Source organism: Aureobasidium subglaciale (genome assembly GCF_000721755.1).
Source record: "Aureobasidium subglaciale EXF-2481 unplaced genomic scaffold scaffold_43, whole genome shotgun sequence".
Lineage (NCBI taxonomy): Eukaryota > Fungi > Ascomycota > Dothideomycetes > Dothideales > Saccotheciaceae > Aureobasidium > Aureobasidium subglaciale.
In genome coordinates this window covers 70,746-89,489 of record NW_013566952.1, presented here as the reverse complement: position 1 = coordinate 89,489, position 18,744 = coordinate 70,746, and the positions used below count along the sequence as shown (strand labels likewise).

Below are 18,744 nucleotides of genomic sequence, written 5' to 3'. Positions count from 1 at the left end.
AGGAAGGAAGGTGGTGGGGTTTTGGGGCATGTGGGTTCGTCTTTTTCTTTCTCGTATGCATAGCGGTGGCGTTTTATGGGGTTTGCTTTCTTCCTTTCTTACCTTTTATAGGACTTGTTGTACGTTCTATATAACTTGGGAGAATCTTATGGTGTTGTCAATCCTATCTCGAGTACTCGATTATTTTGGATATGGGCTTGCGTATAGTCTAAAAACGGCACTTGTATCTTTTGCGCGTCTACCACCTTATAAATCTGCCACATATGTAGTCACTGCACACGGGTTGTTACTGCAGAAGCAACAGTGCAGTGCAAACCAAGACAAGGGGCATCGAGTTTAACTGTCGGAAAATCCGTCATTAGCATTTACTTTGAACTTGCATACCTAATTTCTGATGTTACACATACACTTTCAATATCGCACAAACTTGATCAACAGAGTTCATTGCGTGCTAAAAGGAAGCAGAACTTGGCGAAACGTTTCTCGTCCTCTCTCACCACTCCTCCATGTGAAAGCCGGAGGTCTCGGAGGGGCTATGACGACACAAACCCCGCCAAGACCAAGCCACAAAGGTTCAAACCTCACACCTCCACGTTGCGATGCGTGACAGGGTCTCTGTTTCTCTTCAGATCGACAAACGATTGCAAAAAGTCAAAGGGCGAGAAGCTCTTGTTGTTGCCATGCCCTTGTGTATGCTCAGGCGGATTTGGCGCCGAGATGTTGTGCACAAGGTTGGAAAGCAAGATGGGAGAGAGGGCGCCGAGTTTTTTGGCAGCTTGGCCTACGGCATTATCTTGTGAGAGACCGTTTGTGCTTTGTGGTACTGTAAGTCTTGGGGTGTCGAGGGTTTTGGGCTTGGAATGGTCAGCATATATGGGGGCAACTGCGTCCTTTGTTTGTGAGGAAGGTCGTTTTGCTACGCTACGCTGTGCTGGAATCTGTTTCTATCCTCAGTTGCTGTATTCTTGTTCACCCTTGGCTTCACAGCAGCACTTGACGATCAAGGAGTTATGGACCCCAATGTCAAGTATTTGACGGATGAGGAGATTGACCAGTTCTTGAAAGAACTCGACACTGATAATGATGGACTGATCGAATACTATGAGGTAGAGGCGAAACTAGACGAAGTAACACGAGAGATTGGTAAGCTGGGCAACGAATACAAGTGATGAGTCGTCTCTAACCTAGGTTCAGCACCCGAGCCGGCAGAACACAATCTTCATCATGAGGATCGCTCTGACAAACGACATCAATTCCTACGAGGCTTCATGGGCACAAACGAAAACCACGTTCCAATCACTGAATTCAAGCGAATAGTACAGTCATGGCAAATTCCATCCATGGAGCAAGAGAAGAAAGAGGAGGACGAACAAGCAGACTTTGTCAAGAAAATGTCCTACGCACGACGAGCACGCGCGTACTGGGAAGTCCATGGACCAGAATATGGCTTTCTTGCCATTGTTGTCTCCATGCAACTTGCCTTCGGTATCTGGCAGCTGGTCAAGTACCTCACAACATCGCCTTACCGGGAGACTTTTGGCTGGGGTGTTGTGCTGGCCAAGACATCTGCTGGAGTGCTGTATCCGACCATGTTCTTCTTGGTACTTTCCATGTGTCGCTGGTTGAGTACTGCTCTTCGCCGCTTCTACTGGATTTCAAGATTCGTCAATTGGGACCTCTCGCAGGCGTTCCATATCAAGATGTCGATTGTCGCATTGGTCTTTGCCTCTCTTCACGCCATTGGTCATCTTACCGGAAGCATGCTTTATGCTAGTAGACCTGCCCAACAGGATGAAGTGGCTGCTTTCCTCGGTCCGGGTGCGGTACCGCGACCTTATGTTGCTTGGATAAGGTCTCTCCCTGGCTGGACTGGCCTCGTCATCTTTGGCTTGTTCTGGATCATCGGTGCGACAAGTCTGCCTGTGGTTCGCCGTAAATCATACGAAGTCTTCCAGCTTGGACACTTGCTGATGTTTCCCATCTTCGCTTTCCTCATGGCTCACGGTACTGTCGGCTACCTTCAATGGCCCATGATGGGCTACTTTTTGGCATTCCCAGTGCTCTTAGTCCTGGTAGAGCGAATCGTCAGGACTTGCAATGGATTCTCGCCTCTTTCGGCGTACTTGGAGGTACTTGACAAGGAGACTGTGTGTATCACCGTTATGATGCCTGCGTCTCGCAACTTTGACTACCGCGCTGGTCAATACGTCTTGCTGCAGGTACCAGAACTTAGTCGCTGGCAATGGCATCCCTTCACCATCTCGACATGCATTGGCAACGAACTACAGCTGCACATCAAGACAGATGGTAACTGGACAGGCAAGCTCCGCAAATTAGGTACTTCTCAAGAACCCACCAAGGTCAAAATCGGCATCGACGGACCTTACGGAGCTCCCGCCCAACGCTTCTACGACTTCGACCAGACCATCATCGTCGGCGCTGGCATTGGCGTCACACCTTTCTCAGGTATCCTCACAGACTTACAGATGAGAGAAGAGCAACGTCTCGGCACCAAAAAATGGCGTCCATCTCCATACCAAAAAGCCGCAGACTCACGCCGCACTTCCCGCCAACTGAGTCGCCAAACCACCGAAATCGCCAGTGACGGCGAAAAGACAGAAGCCTCCACACCAATCTCCGAAGAACCTACCACGATACTAAAAAAGCACGAACTACCCCACCAAGCACAAAGCTCAAACACCACAGACATGTCCTCCTACGACCTCGCCACCTACAAACGCGTAGACTTCCACTGGATGGTACGAGACAGAAATAACCTCCTCTGGTTCTCCGACCTCTTGAATTACATCTACGCCACCTCATCCCAAGACCGCACTGCCCACCACACAAACATAGATTTCCGCATCACCACCCATGTGACCCAAAAACGTAAAGGCATCTCCACACACGTATTCCGCTGGCTACTCGAAAAACACCGTACCCCTGAACACCCAGAGTCTCCGATTACTGGCCTCATCAATCCTACGCATTTCGGACGTCCGGATATGAAAATGATTATGGATACGCATTACGAGGACATGTGCACTTTGCTGGCTGAAAAGAAGAAAATGTGCCCAGGGGATAAGAAGAAGAGTGAAGAGTTGAGGGATGGATTTAAAGTGGGTGTTTTCTTTTGTGGTGCGCCGGTTGTGGGTTATCAATTGGCGGATAGGTGTAGAGCATTGACTGCGAGGGGGAGGGAGGACAAGACGTTTATCGAGTATCATTTCATGATGGAAGTATTTGGTTAGATATTTTTCTTTTTTTGAAACGATTGTGGTTTTTTTTTTACTTCCAACAGTTCAAACTGCTGATTTGAAGGGGGAAAAATGATTCTTTTTGATACAAAAGATTTCATTGTCAACTGATAGCGTTGATTACTTCTTGTAGTGTCTTGTTTAATTCGAGTTCGAGCCTTTTGATGTCCTGGCTCATGTTATCGTGCAGTAGCATATGTTCTCTCTAGCAGACTGGCCACACTAGTCGAGAAATTGGCAATCAATTGCTTGATCAAATGCGTCATCAAAAATATCTGGGACCATGGCGACATCAGTGATTGTACACGGGAGGATGGGGGAGGAGTAGGAGGAGATGGAGAAGGAAAATGCGAAAAGAAAAAGCAAACGCAGTTGCAATCGATGATGTCAACAGATGCCATCGCGATCGATGCGTTTCTTGACCCGCGCTGGAGGCCGATCCTGCGGATACGATGGCGGGGGCTTGTGTACCAGGGTTCTGCCAGGGTCATACCATAAACGAAGGCTGTGGACACTGTCGACGACATTACACAATCACCACGATGTCTGTACTTGGTCTAAAGGCGCATACAAAGTGAGAGCATGTTCAGTCCCATGTCAGACGATATTCGTTATCGTTACATGACTTGGACAAGTAGTAACGATCATATACGTGTTTCGAGAAATGCTTCGTCAAGGACGCGGTATGCACTCGTGCCAGAAGTCACCCATCTTCGCAGCGTCTGGAAAATCTACCAATGACGACATATAGAACACGTACTGACGCGTTGAAAACTTCCTTGCTCGTTTCACGCATCATTCATCGGTGCAAGTCGTGTCGCAGCAACCTGCGGGCTGTGCTTTGGACCACGGTGGATTTTCGACGATGGCTCGGAGAGTTCTCCGACTATGGTGGAAACCCACGCAGTCGCATCATCGCCATACGGCCCTCACGCAAGATCTTGACACAAGTTGACAGCTACGTAACATCCTTCTTCTGCAGAAGCTTGGTGGACTAGTGGTGTAACCGCAAGTATGAAAGTCCTCTGTCTCCATGGAGCAGGTACCAGCGCTCTTGTAAGTCACGGCCCGGGTACAAACCAAACTTACATGGCTGAGACCAGCAACAGATCCTTGAACGGCAACTAGGTACAACCCTGTGAACTACCACACAGAGAGTCATGCTGAGATGGCGTGTTAGCAAGCATCACGCGTTACCTCGTGTTCATAGATGGTGATTTCGATGCGATTCCTGCACCTGATAAACATCTCGAGCTGGGTATGACTGCCTGTAACTGATAAGAAGAGCCAGGTATCGCAAGACTGTATCCTGAGCCATACTGCTCGTTTTACGATTGGAATTCCTATGCACCGAGCTCTCCCTTGTCGACTCTGCTTGAGGCACACGAGCGTCTCGACGAAGTTCTGCAGCCAGAATCCGAAGGCGGGTTGGGATCACTCGAGGGGATCATTGGTTTCAGCCAGGGAGCTGCTCTGGCGGCATCCTATCTACTCTACAACAACTCAAATCCACCGGTCCGTTTCGCCGTCTTCATATGTGGAACGAGACCACGGGAGATCACTGGCCGGCGGCGGATAGAGTGCTCGGAGCTCGCCCAAACAGATTTTACCTGGACGGACGCACGATCTCAAACTTGTCTCTCTGTGGCAGATCAGCATCCCTACGGCGCACATACATGGCAAGAATGGCCAGTGGCTTGATGACAGTCGCCAGCTATCTGCTATGTGCGAGCCGCGATGTCCATCACTTGGGAACAGGGTCGACGTTATCTCGTGGCCTTTGGACGCCGTCAACCTGTACATGCATCCTTGGTATGGGAACGTCCGAGAGAGAATTAAAAGCACGGAAGACAGGCAAGGCGACTAGACACAGTAGATAGTGTGAAAGATTAGATCAAGCGCACATATCAGCAGACAACGACCGAAAGCACTAGATGCTAGAGGCCTGATCTTGCCGTAGCCGAACATAGTACGTTGCGTGGACTGTACCGGATTCAGGCCACCAGGAGATGTTGCTTGTAGGATTTAGAACGTGGCGAAGTGGTGGGAACAGAAGGGTCTTATCGGAGGTTCTCAGATGATGCCATGCTCCGGGCTTGGCCGGCTGAAGTGGCCCGTGACGCGCTCACGACACTCTCCAGGTAGGTGTCGTTCTTCGATAGTCTCGTCTTCCCTGACATGAGTCACAAACCTGTGGCATTCTGCCACTCTCCTTGCCAGCCGTACCATGGCCAACCTGCCGGCAACATAGAAGACTTAGGAAACGGATGTGAATCGCAAGCTCCAGGTTCGTGGCATTCGAGGTCACAGAGTCCGTAGGTCCGGCAGTAGCAGTCTCTTGCCTTAGGACAATGGACAGCTTTTTTACCATACAAGACTGATGGTCATGGTCAGCTTAGCCTGTTTCCTTGTGCAGAAGGTGGAAAGTGATCCTACCGTGCCACATATACTCAAATATTCTTCCACTGATGCTGCTCTCCAGCTCCGTCTCCGCCAGCCATCGTCGAAACCTCTCGTAATCTTCCAACGGCCGCTTCAGGACTTGCTGTCTTGAGACAGCGTATTGCGCACAGCAACCGACACCGACATCTTCTGGTACCGTAAGTTCAGGGAGGAGTTCCCTGAAAGCACCTGCAAAGAACGGGCCTGTCCGCATGCCGAATTTGTCCGACAAGGCTCCGACGGAAGCCTCGTGAGGTCGTATCTCAGACGGACAACCTGGTCTCCACGCGCACCTCAGATTCACGTATCCCTGCTTCTGGATATACAATAACTGCAGCCTGGACAAGGCTCGAGCATTGTCGTATAATGGATCATCGTTGTGCCATTGGTAGCGAGCTGCGTGCAAGAAGATGACAATATCCGGTAACAAGTGGTAGTTGTCAATGACGTAGGTGAGGTATACCATTGCCTCATGTCCTTTCGTATGGTTCCCGACAGGATAGATGTTGTGGCCCCAGGACGGGAAGAATGCAGCAAGCCATTCGGTGTCATCTGTCGCCTGAGATGCAACCACAGTCGCCACGTGTAGTGAGGCCTTAGCCTGGTCCTGCTGCTCACGGTATTGCCACGTCGGGATGAGATTTCGAAACTGTGTGAATGTGCTCGTATAGATGAAGGTGATGATCAGGAGGATGAATGTAGCACTGCAGTACGCCAAGCGGCGTGTGACCTTCATCGTCTTTCTCAGCAGTTTCTCACTGCGCCCTGGACGCTCTCCATGTCACTTCGTTTTTGACAGCGCAGGCTTGAGCGGGACTATGAACCGTTCCATCTCGGAAGGATTCAGGACATATCGGTCGAAGAGTACGCAAGACTGTGACGGCATTTCCACATGACAGTCCCAGAAATCGTGATGCTTGCCTGCTACGGCCGTATCTCGAAAGCTTATTCAGACTTTGAGCTGAGCATCCACGTTTCGAAGGTGCGACTTGCCTCGCTAGGCCGAGATCAGCTTTCCTATCGGTTAAACACGCCATTAAACAGCGACACTTGCAGAGAGCTTCATCCAGTCATTATACACCTTGCCCTCTCATTTTCCACCTTTCTTTTTCCTCCTTGCTACTTTGTACACCTGCCGCATTGGGCCTAAGGTTCGTAGCGGCTCGGCAGTAGATCAGTGGAGTACTACTTATAATACTGCCGCACCACGCCGATCACCTTACGCATTAGGCCTGTTCACAAGGTGGAAAACCAGTGTACACCTTCGCGCCGTTACCTTCCCAATGCGGCAAGTCAAAGGTTTAAAATGAAGGTGGAAAACGGCAGGGCAAGGTGTCTATTGACAGTTCACGCGTCCACGTGTGACCACTTCACGCCATCCGTGTAGGACTCGCCGGGGATCCTGTAGGTCTTCCGTGCGCTCACAACGCGTAAAGGGCAAGAGGGAGGTGCATTATCGCATCACCACAGGAGGTATGCACGGACTTGTCATCTCATTGGTATACTCCGTATAATTACTGCGCGCCGAGCGTCCGTCATCGCGAAGGTCCAAGCTCAAACGCCGCTCACAATCTGCGCTTGCTGTTCATGGTCCTCGATCGACGACGTTGATGGCCACGACTCAGACCAAATTCTCATACACGACCACTCATCCGACATCCAGTACCTCCTGGAATATCTTGAATCCTGGACAGGTAGCACGCCGCCGCCGCTTTAGTCAATCTCAGGGATGATATATACCATCTTCAGGCTGCTGCGGCCCGAAGTCATTCACAAGCGAGTTCATTCCTGCTCCAACGCGAAAGCTACAGTAAGAAATGCAAGATGTGATATTGATTGTTTACAGTGGAAGAGCAGGTTGCTCGTGGTCGCCAGTCATTTTACGATGTGACTTCAAGACCTTACCAAATGCGTCATCGAGAATCTGCAGACCCTCCTTGATCTCATCGCTAGATACAGTGACGGGTGGTGCTAATCTGAAGACACCACCCATGCCAGGAAGGTTCACAATGTTACATGAGAGACCGAGAGCCATGGCCATGTCAGATACTGCTTGGCCGATATCGAGACCAGGCGCCTTGGTCTCGGGATCTGAGATGATTTCGATGCCTTGGAAGAGGCCACGTCCTCGGACATCTCCGATACACCAGTACTTCTTCTTGAGCTCCTCAAGACCTGCCCGAAGTTGATTGCCCCTCTCGCGAGCGCGTTCACAAATGTTATCGCGCACCACAATCTCGAGAACTTTATCCCCGACTGCTGCTGTGAGAGGGTCGTTCAAATGTGTGGTGAGCCACAAGAAGTGTGCCTCGCGACACTTCCTCTCGATCTCGGCTGTAGTCGTCACAGACGCTAGGGGCAGGCCACAACCTAGCGTTTTGGAGAGTGCTAGAATGTCTGGCACAATACCATCTCTCTGGAAGGCGAACATCTGTCCAGTACGTCCGACACCGGTTTGCGCTTCATCCATGATAAGGAGCATGTCTCTCTTCTTGCATTCTTCAGCCATACGCTTAAGATACCCGATGGGAGGGTCCAGGATACCACCGGTGGAGAGTATTGGCTCCATGATGAATGCAGCCAAAGATCCAACGCTTTGCCGGTCGATCATTGCCCAGCCAAAGTCCATTTCAGTCTCCCAATCATAAGACCCATCGGCTTTCTTGAATGGTGAGCGGTAAGGGTATGGTGCGGGAAACGCTAGTTGACCAGGCATTGCCGGTCCGCCAAATTTGCGTCCTGCTGAATATGTGGCAGATCCAGCTCCTGAAGTAAGTCCATGGTAGCTAGCCGTGAAAGCAACAATCTCGAATTTTCCCGTGTAGCATTTTGCGATCTTGATGGCGGCCTCGGTCGACTCAGAGCCTGTATTGAGGAAGAAAGATTTCTCCAGAGGTGCAGGAAGCAAACTGGCCAAGCGTACAGCTAGATTGACAACTGGCTGAGTAACCATGTTACTGAGCAGATGATCGAGCTCGCCGACATAACTTCGGACGACTTCGACAATTTCGGGATGAGAGTGTCCAAGAAGAGAACTCATCTGACCAGAGGTAAAATCTAGGATCGATCTACCATCCGCATCGTAGAGTCTTGTGCCTTGGGCCTTGGTGATGATGACTGGTGAGAACGGAACACCAGTATGCATGAGATGCTTGTTGGCATTGTCCCAGAATGTGCTTTCGGCAGACGATTCGGTCTTGGAGATCATTCTGGAGCAGCAGTAAATAAATGATTGGAGAGAGTAGTAGTTGCCAGGAGATTTGAACAGTATCAAATGGAGGATCGGCTCACATATTACTTAAACCATCGGAATTGGAAGCTGTGCAATCGCCGCGGGGTTGATCGGTTTCCCGCGGGAAACTTGGGCGCGGAAAAGTCGACACTTTGCCTATCGGAGTGCTGCTACTCAGGCTACATTCTCTGACGCGGGGATAGAATGATACGATTGTTGCGCGTGTACGATAACAGCAACGGTCTATAGAGATAGGCAGGTGGAAGAACGTGCGAAGGCCCTGAATGGAGAGAGTGTCCTCTTGAATAGATTGTCCAGGTGTGGGGTTTTGCGAAGCCCGCCCCGAGGCCGCAAGTTGAAAGTCGCGGCGGGTTGAGGGTCGGCCATATTTGACCCTTTCTTTTGTTGTGACTGTCAATCTACTGAAAAGCTGTCATGCAAACGTCAAACCAAGGCAGGCCCTATCGCTCACATCTTAAACCCGCCTGCCATGCCTGTCGTCGCCGTAAGTCTCGTTGTACAACAACGGAATCTTCTGCTGCGTGTTTGATGTGTCAAGTCCATGGTTCACCATGTGTCTTTGTCGACGACGATCAGACACGGCGACGAAAGGTGCCTCCTCCGCGAGGTCGTGCTATAGGCCATGCGGATGACACTGAGAACAATATCGACCAACCCGATTATTCTACGTCGCTGTCAATCTCTCAGCCAACTCATGTTTCCGACACTGCTTTGCTCCAAGATCGGGCTCATCAGCGAATTCCAGTAGCACTGGTAGACCCAGCTAGTCAGCGCTCTTCAACCGTATCTCGACCGAGTGAGGAAGCCAGTATGAGTGCCATGCTCGCAGCATCGGGCGACTCCAGTCCGCATATTATCAGTCCTGCGATGGTCGACGATAACCAAGAGCTCGATAGCTATCTTTCAAATGGTTCGGCTGTTGGGATCCGCAAGATCACACGAGCTTCGTCGACCAACGCAAGTATGGGCTCACCTTCGAGACATGTCCTGTTCAACACTGTTCTGAGGAAACCGCTCGGCATCCAGGCTAGGCAATCTGTAGCCGATGGCAAGCTCGAAGTAATCGAGAAGCTGCTCGAGCCACACTTGGTGGACTTGGTTGATCTGCAGGTCTTTCATGCTTTGCAGAAACAAGACAAAACGCTAACAAGACTTAGGTTCTTTGAACACGCCAATGTTTGCTTTCCCATACTAGATGAGATCTCATTTCGACGTACGTACTCTGAGCACAAAGATCGGCTCTCTGCCGCTCTGCTAGCCAATCTGTATGCAAATGCAATGACTTATTGGAACAACTCACCACGACTGCGCCCCTGCCATTCCCCAGACCACCGCTACCTATGGGTGCAAGCCAATGAGGCCCTCCACTCGGAGCTTTTTCTATCTCCTGGTATCTCAACTGTCATATCTATCATACTGAACGTCCATGGTAGACCAAGCACTTCCATGTTTGGCAACGGAGGGATGGTGGGAACGGCTGTGGCCCTTTCAAACTCTCTGGGTCTCAATCGGGATTGTTCAGCGTGGGATATCAGTCCTGGAGAAAAAGCTTTGCGCTCCCGAATTTGGTCGACCGTTGTGCTTATGGACCGATGGTACGTGATAAAATGAATGACCATACTGATGTGCGATACTGATTCGATCGCAGGACAAGTCTCGCCTATGGCACACCACTATTAGTCCACCGCACCCAATACGATGTCCCTGTACCAAGCACAGAGTTGCTCGCATACTATCCTGTATCGAGTATACAGCTCGCTGGTCTGTCTGTTTTCACCGCCCTCTTGACACTCACAGATGTCTTGTCGCAGTATCTCGAGCACATGTACCGAATTTCAAGATCTGCTGCCAATGATCGGTCACCAACATCGCCCTTCAATCTCGAATCGCTCCTGCTAGATTGGGAAGATACTTTGCCAGATGACATACGTCGACTTGTGATTCGAGGAAACGATCTCGGTCGTGCGGGAGCAGGCAACCTCAGACTTTCCTACCTCGCAGTCAAGCTTTTACTCCGCCGTATCTTGCGCGATGCGACCAATCTGCCACCAGACCATGAGAGCGTTGTTCAAGCTCGCATTCAAACGCAGAGAGTCGCCGAGGAGATAGTGTTGCATGTGCAGGAACTGCAACGTCCTCACCTCAGGGGTTTTTGGATGCCGACGAACGGCTTCACTCTTACTTCGGCGACCTTGTTCCTGCTAAGAGACGCGCTGAAAGTTACCAACAGGACCAGTAATACATCGCTCAAACTGGCCAAAGACATGATAGCAGGTCTCCAAACTCATCGCAATAATGAAGCTTGGGATCTAGCAGACGATTGCCTGGCAAATTGTACAGACATGACTGACATAATTACGGCTCGGATGAATCGTGAATCACCTGGGATCACTGATGCTCAGACTCATCTCGACAACGATTTCCTCATGTTTAACGACGTAACTTTGAGCTATCCCAGTGCGTTTGACTTTGATCTCGAGGACTTTCAACTAGACGAAAGTACATACCAATGATCTGGGTGACGTCCGTAACACTGCTTCGGTACATCACGACCACCATCGGCAGAGGGAGACTAAATCTGGAATGAGAAGAGCGCCCTTAGGCTTCGGTCGCGTTGACCCGCGCGGACTGGCTTTGGCATCGCTCACAATCCCACCAGAGAAGGAATCAGTCATCTTTTTCGTATCAGTGTCCGGTCGATTGTTACCACACTATAAGACTCAAAGCCGTAACTTCGAATCCGAGTTTGCTACTAGATCAACACAAGGAAATGTTGCTCTGCCAGATGACAACGCGATTCCCTTCATGGCTTTATCACAACATCCGAGGACTGAATGAGCATGCTTAAAGCAAGAATTGTGAGGGAGTCTGTGCGAGTCATTTGCCCTTAGTGTAGGTCTCATAACGCCGAGCGGCATCAATCAGATAAAAGCTTATTTTTGGTTTGATGATTATCCTGCACATTTACATGTCAAGGGTACAATGGTAGTAAGTACCAGGAAGCTTGTCTCTGAAAGACTGGGTTGGAAGTGACTATCATTTCCAACGCGATACTTCTTTCACTCACAAGACAAGCAGAATCTCGCTTTCACTGACATGCAGTCCTACCTTCTCAGAGCTTAAGGCTCAGATCCTTAATATGTGTCTTGAAGAATCGATGATGGCGTACTTGAATCTGACATATGCCCAGACAACTTTTCTATCACTCACCCTGATGAGAAGGGACCCAAAATCCTTGTCACTTGCAACGAGATCGGCGGTAGAGCTACCTACGGTGCCATGATCTTTACCGACTCTGAGCTCTACTTCTGGTCTGAGGGTCACAGCAGCGTGGCCGTCGCTGTGGAGCAGCTCCTTGTCGTCGGTTCCGCCAGGCTCAATGAGATTATTTCTGTCAACGATCATCGTCGGTGCCACTAGGCTTAGTGAGATTGTTTCTATCAAGGAAGGATTGCGCCTCCGTCGTTTCAAGACTTGAGGGCGGGGTTCACAGCTCACGTTGAACAAGAAGCAGCAAAGAAAGCGGGCACATGGAGCATCTTGGGAACCGTGACTGCTGCCAATTCTCATGATCGTAGTCGTGTTCATCTTGGAGGTGTGAAGAGGAGCATTTCCTTCACGGAAGCGAACGCCAGTTAGGAGAGAGCTTGATGGAGATGGGCCGCTTCAACAACGCGCCTTCCTTGTCAGCTGAATCTTTGTCTCCGTTGAGCAGCCACTTGTTGAACGTATGTCAGTACTCGAGAAGAACTTTGCCTTTCCATAGCCCCATATCGTTGGCTGATGTAATGAAGAAATAGATGGGAAAAAGGATTTTTATGATCTCGGTAGAGGTGATCTTGTAGATGTAAGACGGAAGACAGGATAACCCCAAGAAATCGAGGCTATGTCTGGGAAGGAGGATAGCGGCACAGCTCTACCCTTTTCTGGGCCTGGGAGGGAAAATCAACCTCTGTTTTTAAGCCTTTTTCGCCCACTAATATCAGTGCAGAAAAGCTGCCCGAGAGTGGTTTTGAAACCCCAACAATTGAATGGAAACTGCGATGATGGAAGGAAAAGGAGAAGGAGTGGAGAAGGCGGAGAAGGAGTGGGGAGAGATGAGGGAGAGGAGGAGGAGGAGGAGGAGGAGGGATGAGGGTGTGAGGCGTTACTCCTCAAGATGTTTTTTGATGTTCGCTTGAGCGGCTGGGAATGGATTCGAACTGTTGTTTCTGTGGTATCGTAGTTTTGAGCAAATCGCTTTGTTTTTCTTCTTCCAGGCTTGCTCGTCGAGGCTTCTCTCCGTCATCTTCATGATTCATCCATAACTATTACCTCTCTCTCCTCCCTCCCCTCCGAACGCTCGTATCCCTTGAGCCCTCCTTACCTACGGTGCCCAGATTCCCAAATCTCCTCCCCATCAAACACCTTTCCTATACTCCTCCCTAAGCACCCATTTCCCCCTACCCCTCGACCCTTTCTCCAAAACCGCAATAACCTTCAACATCTCCTTGAACTCTGCAGTCCTCTGTCCACTCCCACAATACCTATTGAAATGATCAATCAAATTTTGAGTATACACTTTTCCTCCATGAGCGACAAGGTAATCTCTAATCAAAGTGAGGAATTCTTTGCCCTTGGGTTGAGGTGTTGCTAACGCTGCAGAGGATGAGGGTGTAGCGGCACGGGAGGTGGAGGATGAGGGTGTGGTGGAGGGATTGAGTCGAGAAGGTGTAATGCCTTGACGTGCACTGAGATGGGAGAGTACAGATGTACTGCTAGGCCCTCCTCGACTACTCCCTCCTCTACCTCTTGAAGTTGCAAACCCACCACGGCGAGGTGGAGCTTCAGGACGTCCAGCAGTCCCGAAGGTACCTGTCCAACTCACACTCCCTGCTGGCAATTGTCTTGCAATCTCCCCAGCTTTTCTGAGCTCGGCAGCAGCAATGGCGGCAACTCTTTTGGCTTCCTTTGCTATAATCTCTGGATCCGCGGTGATTTTCTTGGACGAGTTGCCACCGATTATGTCGTCGTGGGAGAGTGCAGAGGTGACACCAGACCGGGCGAAAATAGCACCGAGCATTCTTTCATCTTTTGCCGAGGAAGGGTTTTCGGGGTCGTCGTCGTTTTGTTTGGTTTCTTCTTCGCCGGTCGCAAAGTCTTCGGTGTGGGAGATGCCGATGATGGAGGACATTTCTTTTGCTTTTGCTGCTTTTTCGGCTGCTGTGGTCGCTTCGACTTCCTGCTTTGCATTCTGCGTATCTGTTTCTCCGGCTTTTGGGCCTGAGAGTTGTACTTCTGTGCCTTTGAAGATACTGCCTGTTTCCGTCTGACCATCGGCAGTGACCTCTCCCAACGTGAATAGATCGTGTAAATCCCTAAGTTGAAACGTCTGTCTCTGTTTCGGATCTCTCAAAATTTTGTTGGTCAAGAACTGCTTGAAGATTTGCCTGTGGTAGATTTTCTCTTCAATGGTTCCAGCAGTCATGAGGCGATATATCTCAACCTCACGTTTCTGACCTAATCGCCAGGCGCGCTCTCGAGCTTGAATATCAGTGGACGGGTTCCAGTCAGGATCATAGATGATGACTCGATCTGCGCCTGTGAGATTCACACCCAAGCCTCCGACTTTCGTAGTAAGCAGAAAGACATGCAAGTCCGAATTCTTGTTGAACTTGTCAACGAGAGTTTGTCTGTCTTTGATGGACGTGTTGCCATCCATGCGGAGATAGTTGATGCCTCCCATTTCTCTGATGAATCTTTCGAGAATATCAAGCATGATGCGGTGTTGAGCAAACAGCAATGTCTTGTGACCATTCTTCTTCCAAATCTCGAGAAGTGCCTTGACGACTTGCATTTTTCCAGACTTGTTTGCATTGCCATAATTGTAGTCTGCCTTCAGCGATAAAGTCTTGTGTTCGGTCAAATCAGGGTGATTGCAGATTTTGCGAAGGATGTCGATACCGAAGAGTGCTTGTCGCTTACCATTCAAGATGGCCGTCATGTCACCCGATTGCAGGAAAAACTCGTAGGCGTCACGTTGAGGCTTGGTAAGCTTACAGAACAAGACTCGCTCGCTCTTCTTGGGCAGATCAGATGCCACATCCACCTTAAATCGTTGGAGAAGGTATGGACTGATTGTGTCTTTGAGAGTTTCTGCGCACTTCATGGCAGTTTCGACTTGCAAATTAGATGCATTCGCATAACCGCCTTGCTTGATGGGAGTTTCGAATTGTTGTTTAAAGCTGACAAGAGTACCGAGTCTCATTGGGAAGACGAAATCAAAAAGAGACCAGAGTTCGGTCAGGTTGTTTTGCATGGGTGTACCGGAGAGAATGATGCGGTTGTGTGTGCGAATCTCCTTGCTGTAGATTGTGATTGCTGTGTTTGGATTTCTGATCTTGTGACCTTCATCCAGCACACAGTACTCCCACTCCATGGGGATGAGCTGCTCCGCATAGGTCTGCAGACCGGAGTATGTCGTGACCAGAACATGGCCATCGCGTTGTACTCTGTCCACGATCCGCTTGGCAGACTTGTTGCCCTTCGCAGGCTTGACTATGTTGCCATCAAAGTCGAAGTTGTCCAGATCATCCTCGAGCCTGTCTTCGCGTCTCACGTCCAGCATACCGCTTCCGGAAGTGTGCAGAATAGACACTCGTAACGGTGGCCACCAACGATGGAACTCATTCACCCACTGTTTCATAACAGTTGCAGGGCACACGATCAGAATAGGCTTGGTAACCTTCTTCGAGTAGTGCAAACCGGCAATAAAGGAGATGATCTGGATAGTCTTGCCAAGACCCATCTCGTCTCCGATGATGCCACCAACTTGTTGCGAGTAGAGTTCCCAGAGCCATTGCACACCAGTTTTCTGATAGTCGAAGAGTGAAGGGTAGATGTCGCCCGGTATCCGGTAGCCGCCTTCGAACTCGGCATCTGTCTGTGTTGGATGTGGTAGGTGCCATTCTTCTTCTCCATCTCTGGTCGGATTTTCTTTATCGTCATCCTGATCCAAGTCGACTTCGGCCCCTTCTCGTCCAGGCTTTGCTGTTACTTGATGTTTCCGGCGTGCAGCGCTTCGTCTTCTGATCCAGCTTTGTAGTCGATCTTGATATACCTTCTCGTTGCCATCATCGATGCCGGCAAGATCTTCCTGAGCCTGAGCTGCTTGCTGCTCTTTCTTGGTGATCTTCTTTGCGCCGCTCTTTCGTTTCCTTGTACCAGAAGTTCCCAAGGAGAAATCACCATCCACATCCTCATCTTCTGGCTCTTCCTCGTCGTTCGACTCTCCCACAGCAGCGAGCCCCTTGTCGTCCAGGTCTGGTATGTATTCATCCTCTTCCTCTTCTTGAGCAGACTCCAAATCCACGTCTTCGTCCTCTTTTGCTGTGCTCTTGCCTTTTGATTGTACCCTTCGTCTCTTGCTGGGTCTCTCCTCTGGAAAGTCATCCTCTTCGGGCGCACTCTGTTCCTCCTCGGCGAAACCAGGCATCCTCAGATTGCGATGTGAACGTTGGGCATCTGCTTGAACTTCTTGCTCTGCCACATCTTCATCCTCTTCCTCTTCAGCATGGAACATGACTTCGGCAAGACTTGACGATGTCCTGAGTAGCTGCCTGCCCATCTTGGAGAATGGCGTAATCTTTCCCGTCCTGATCAAAAAGTCTCTCTGGCTCTCACCAGGCAACTTTTGATTTCCAGCCTCTCCCAACAGCGTGTCACCAGCCGTAGCAGCTTCATTCTTGCGGTCGTCGATTCTCTTCTGGATCTGATCAAGGTCCGTCTGCAACCCTCCAACCTGGACCTTGTAATTCGCAATCTCAGCACGGTACTTGTTCTTGGTCGCTTGATTGCCGAACTCGGTCAACTTCTTCTCTAGTCGGTGAATCTGGCCATCGAGACGGGCTTTGTCGGCGAGAGTGCGTTCGAGACGTTTGTTGTCGCGCTCGTCTGCTTGCTCGACGAGGAGGGCGTCGGCTTGACGGCCAATGTCTCGTTCTAGATCGTCTTGGTCGCGGATGCCGGCTGCGAGGGAGGCGATACGGGTGGCTTCGTCGGCGTCTTCGTCGTAGGGCTTCTCGGCATGCTCGGAGTTGCTGGCTGAGGGATCCATATCTAGCTTTTGGTCTGGCAGAGGTGCATCCGCGACGGTGGCATCTTGGTCGATGTCGGTGTGTGTGTCCGGCTGCTCTTGCTTCACTGCCGAGTCGTCCATGGTTGCGCCGGGAGTCTTGCAGAAGGGAGGAAGAGAGGCGGGGACGAGCGAATACAGACCGCAGCAGGAGCAGACGGTAGGGAAACAACACAGGTAGCTGCTGAAATGAGGACCAAAAGGAGAATCAAAATGTGAAATCGCATGAATAGACCTTCCGAAATGGGAAGTGACGGTGATGCGCGCATTGCTGCCTTCACACGCTACGTCATCAAACGAGTCATGCAATACTGGTATACAAATATCACGACTCGACATTGATCAAACAAAAGCCACAAGCATGATTCCTGCTAGGCCAAGAGACCATCCATGTAGTTAGATCAAAACTTTTTGACTTCCATGCATCTTCATGTCTGCGTTTAATCTAGAGCTCAGACTTCACCTGGCGTCAGTTGAGCGAACGCAGGACTTTGAGGACATCACCAGTAACACCCATAGCAGTCACTTCACCACCAGCGCCAGCGCCTTGGATGATGAGGGGGTTGGATCCGTATCTCTTGGTGTAGAAGTTGATGATGTTGTCGCTGCCCTTGAGAGCGGCAATAGGGTGGCTTGCGTCGAACTTTTCAAGACCGACCTTGACGTTCTGGCTAGCAACATCAATGCTGCCCACAAAACGGACAACCTTGCCCTCGCTGGCAGCCTCTTGCTTCAGCCTCTCCATCTGGTCGTCAAACTCGGGCAAGCGAGCCATGAAGTCGTCGCCGCTGGTGCACGATTCCAGCTCCTTGGGGATCAAGCTTTGGACAGGGAAGCTGGTGGGGTTCTGGATCTTGAGTCCGGCAAGACGAGCGAGAATAGTCAACTTGCGAGCAACATCAAGACCGTTCAAGTCATCTCTTGGGTCAGGCTCGGTGTATCCTAGATCCTTTGCCTTTTTGACCTCGGCGGCGAATGAGCCACCACCACCACCAACGGGCATGAAGCTGTTGAACAAGAAGCTCATTGTGCCAGAGAAGACACCCTCAATCTTTGTAACCTCGTCACCAGTCTCGACAAGCTCTTTCAGGGTGGAGAGGACGGGAAGACCAGCACCGACAGTGCTCTCGTGGAAGAGATAGCCACCGTTTCCGGTACCGTTGGAGGCAGCAGCGAACATGTCCTCCCATAGTTCGAAGCTGTCAGAGAAGCCCTTCTTGTTAGGAGTGACGATGCTAATGCCCTTGCGCAGGAAGGCAGGGTATTGTCGTGCGATGTCGAGCGAGCTGGTGTTGTCGACGAGGATGACCTTCTCGGGAGCGGTAGAGAGGTACTCGACCAGAGCAGAAGCTTCGAGGATGGGTTGCTTGCTGTTGTTGAGGTCGGCTTCGATTGTGTCCAGGTTCAAAGGGCGGAAGCTCTCGCTGAAGAGAACCTTGGACGAACGGGAGACAAAGATGAGGTCAAGGTAGGTGGGAGTCCTGGCCTGGGACATGCGCGTCCTCAGGGCCTGGAATTGGTTCAGGAAGCATTTTCCAACACCGCCGACGCCTGTAGGGAATTAGTGAGTGGGAAGGAATTGATGGTGGGGTGGAGGGGCAGATTGGATTGGGGGCGGGTGATACCAATGACGGCGACGTAGACTTGACGAGGAGTGGGCATGTCGGACAGAGGACGAA

At 50.6% G+C, this 18,744-nt stretch overlaps 8 protein-coding genes across 8 annotated transcripts; 2 read left to right on the top strand and 6 right to left on the bottom strand.

The window, feature by feature from the left end:
* Positions 1-580: 580 nt before the first annotated feature.
* Positions 581-3,562, top strand: AUEXF2481DRAFT_75068 (uncharacterized protein). Its single transcript, XM_013483430.1, has 2 exons — positions 581-1,143; positions 1,195-3,562. Exons 1-2 carry the CDS (start codon positions 1,011-1,013, stop codon positions 3,249-3,251), a joined length of 2,190 nt encoding a protein of 729 aa, XP_013338884.1. The 5' UTR covers positions 581-1,010; the 3' UTR covers positions 3,252-3,562.
* On the bottom strand, positions 3,333-3,889 carry AUEXF2481DRAFT_571652 (uncharacterized protein). Its single transcript, XM_013483441.1, has one exon. It carries the CDS (start codon positions 3,782-3,784, stop codon positions 3,437-3,439), a length of 348 nt encoding a protein of 115 aa, XP_013338895.1. The 5' UTR covers positions 3,785-3,889; the 3' UTR covers positions 3,333-3,436.
* Positions 3,890-5,455: 1,566 nt separating this feature from the next.
* AUEXF2481DRAFT_50888 (uncharacterized protein) lies at positions 5,456-6,273 on the bottom strand (the record flags this gene model as incomplete). Its single annotated transcript, XM_013483423.1, has 2 exons — positions 5,456-5,634; positions 5,694-6,273. Coding segments are annotated over 2 exons (759 nt in total), but the record flags the coding sequence as incomplete, so codon positions are not given.
* An 898-nt stretch (positions 6,274-7,171) lies between these two features.
* Positions 7,172-9,226, bottom strand: AUEXF2481DRAFT_45149 (uncharacterized protein). Its single transcript, XM_013483416.1, has one exon. It carries the CDS (start codon positions 8,905-8,907, stop codon positions 7,540-7,542), a length of 1,368 nt encoding a protein of 455 aa, XP_013338870.1. The 5' UTR covers positions 8,908-9,226; the 3' UTR covers positions 7,172-7,539.
* Positions 9,227-9,366: 140 nt separating this feature from the next.
* On the top strand, positions 9,367-11,465 carry AUEXF2481DRAFT_48759 (uncharacterized protein; the record flags this gene model as incomplete). The annotated part of the gene is made up of 3 exons (XM_013483422.1): positions 9,367-10,058; positions 10,110-10,547; positions 10,601-11,465. The coding sequence occupies 3 exons, from the start codon at positions 9,367-9,369 to the stop codon at positions 11,463-11,465; spliced, it is 1,995 nt and encodes a 664-aa protein (XP_013338876.1).
* Positions 11,466-11,771: 306 nt separating this feature from the next.
* On the bottom strand, positions 11,772-12,689 carry AUEXF2481DRAFT_571054 (uncharacterized protein). Its single transcript, XM_013483440.1, has one exon. It carries the CDS (start codon positions 12,538-12,540, stop codon positions 12,079-12,081), a length of 462 nt encoding a protein of 153 aa, XP_013338894.1. The 5' UTR covers positions 12,541-12,689; the 3' UTR covers positions 11,772-12,078.
* A 662-nt stretch (positions 12,690-13,351) lies between these two features.
* AUEXF2481DRAFT_71438 (uncharacterized protein) lies at positions 13,352-17,047 on the bottom strand (the record flags this gene model as incomplete). The annotated part of the gene is made up of 1 exon (XM_013483427.1): positions 13,352-17,047. One exon carries the CDS (start codon positions 17,045-17,047, stop codon positions 13,352-13,354), a length of 3,696 nt encoding a protein of 1,231 aa, XP_013338881.1.
* A 487-nt stretch (positions 17,048-17,534) lies between these two features.
* Positions 17,535-18,727, bottom strand: AUEXF2481DRAFT_48757 (uncharacterized protein; the record flags this gene model as incomplete). Its single annotated transcript, XM_013483421.1, has 2 exons — positions 17,535-18,616; positions 18,691-18,727. 2 exons carry the CDS (start codon positions 18,725-18,727, stop codon positions 17,535-17,537), a joined length of 1,119 nt encoding a protein of 372 aa, XP_013338875.1.
* Between the last annotated feature and the right edge of the window lie 17 nt (positions 18,728-18,744).

Coding starts and splice junctions, on each gene's coding strand:
- AUEXF2481DRAFT_75068 (XM_013483430.1), top strand. CDS start 1,011: ATGGACCCCAATGTCAAGTATTTGACGGATGAGGAGATTGACCAGTTC. Junction 1,144..1,194: donor CGAAGTAACACGAGAGATTG/GTAAGCTGGGCA, acceptor ACCTAGGTTCAG/CACCCGAGCCGGCAGAACAC.
- AUEXF2481DRAFT_571652 (XM_013483441.1), bottom strand. CDS start 3,784: ATGTCGTCGACAGTGTCCACAGCCTTCGTTTATGGTATGACCCTGGCA.
- AUEXF2481DRAFT_45149 (XM_013483416.1), bottom strand. CDS start 8,907: ATGATCTCCAAGACCGAATCGTCTGCCGAAAGCACATTCTGGGACAAT.
- AUEXF2481DRAFT_571054 (XM_013483440.1), bottom strand. CDS start 12,540: ATGAACACGACTACGATCATGAGAATTGGCAGCAGTCACGGTTCCCAA.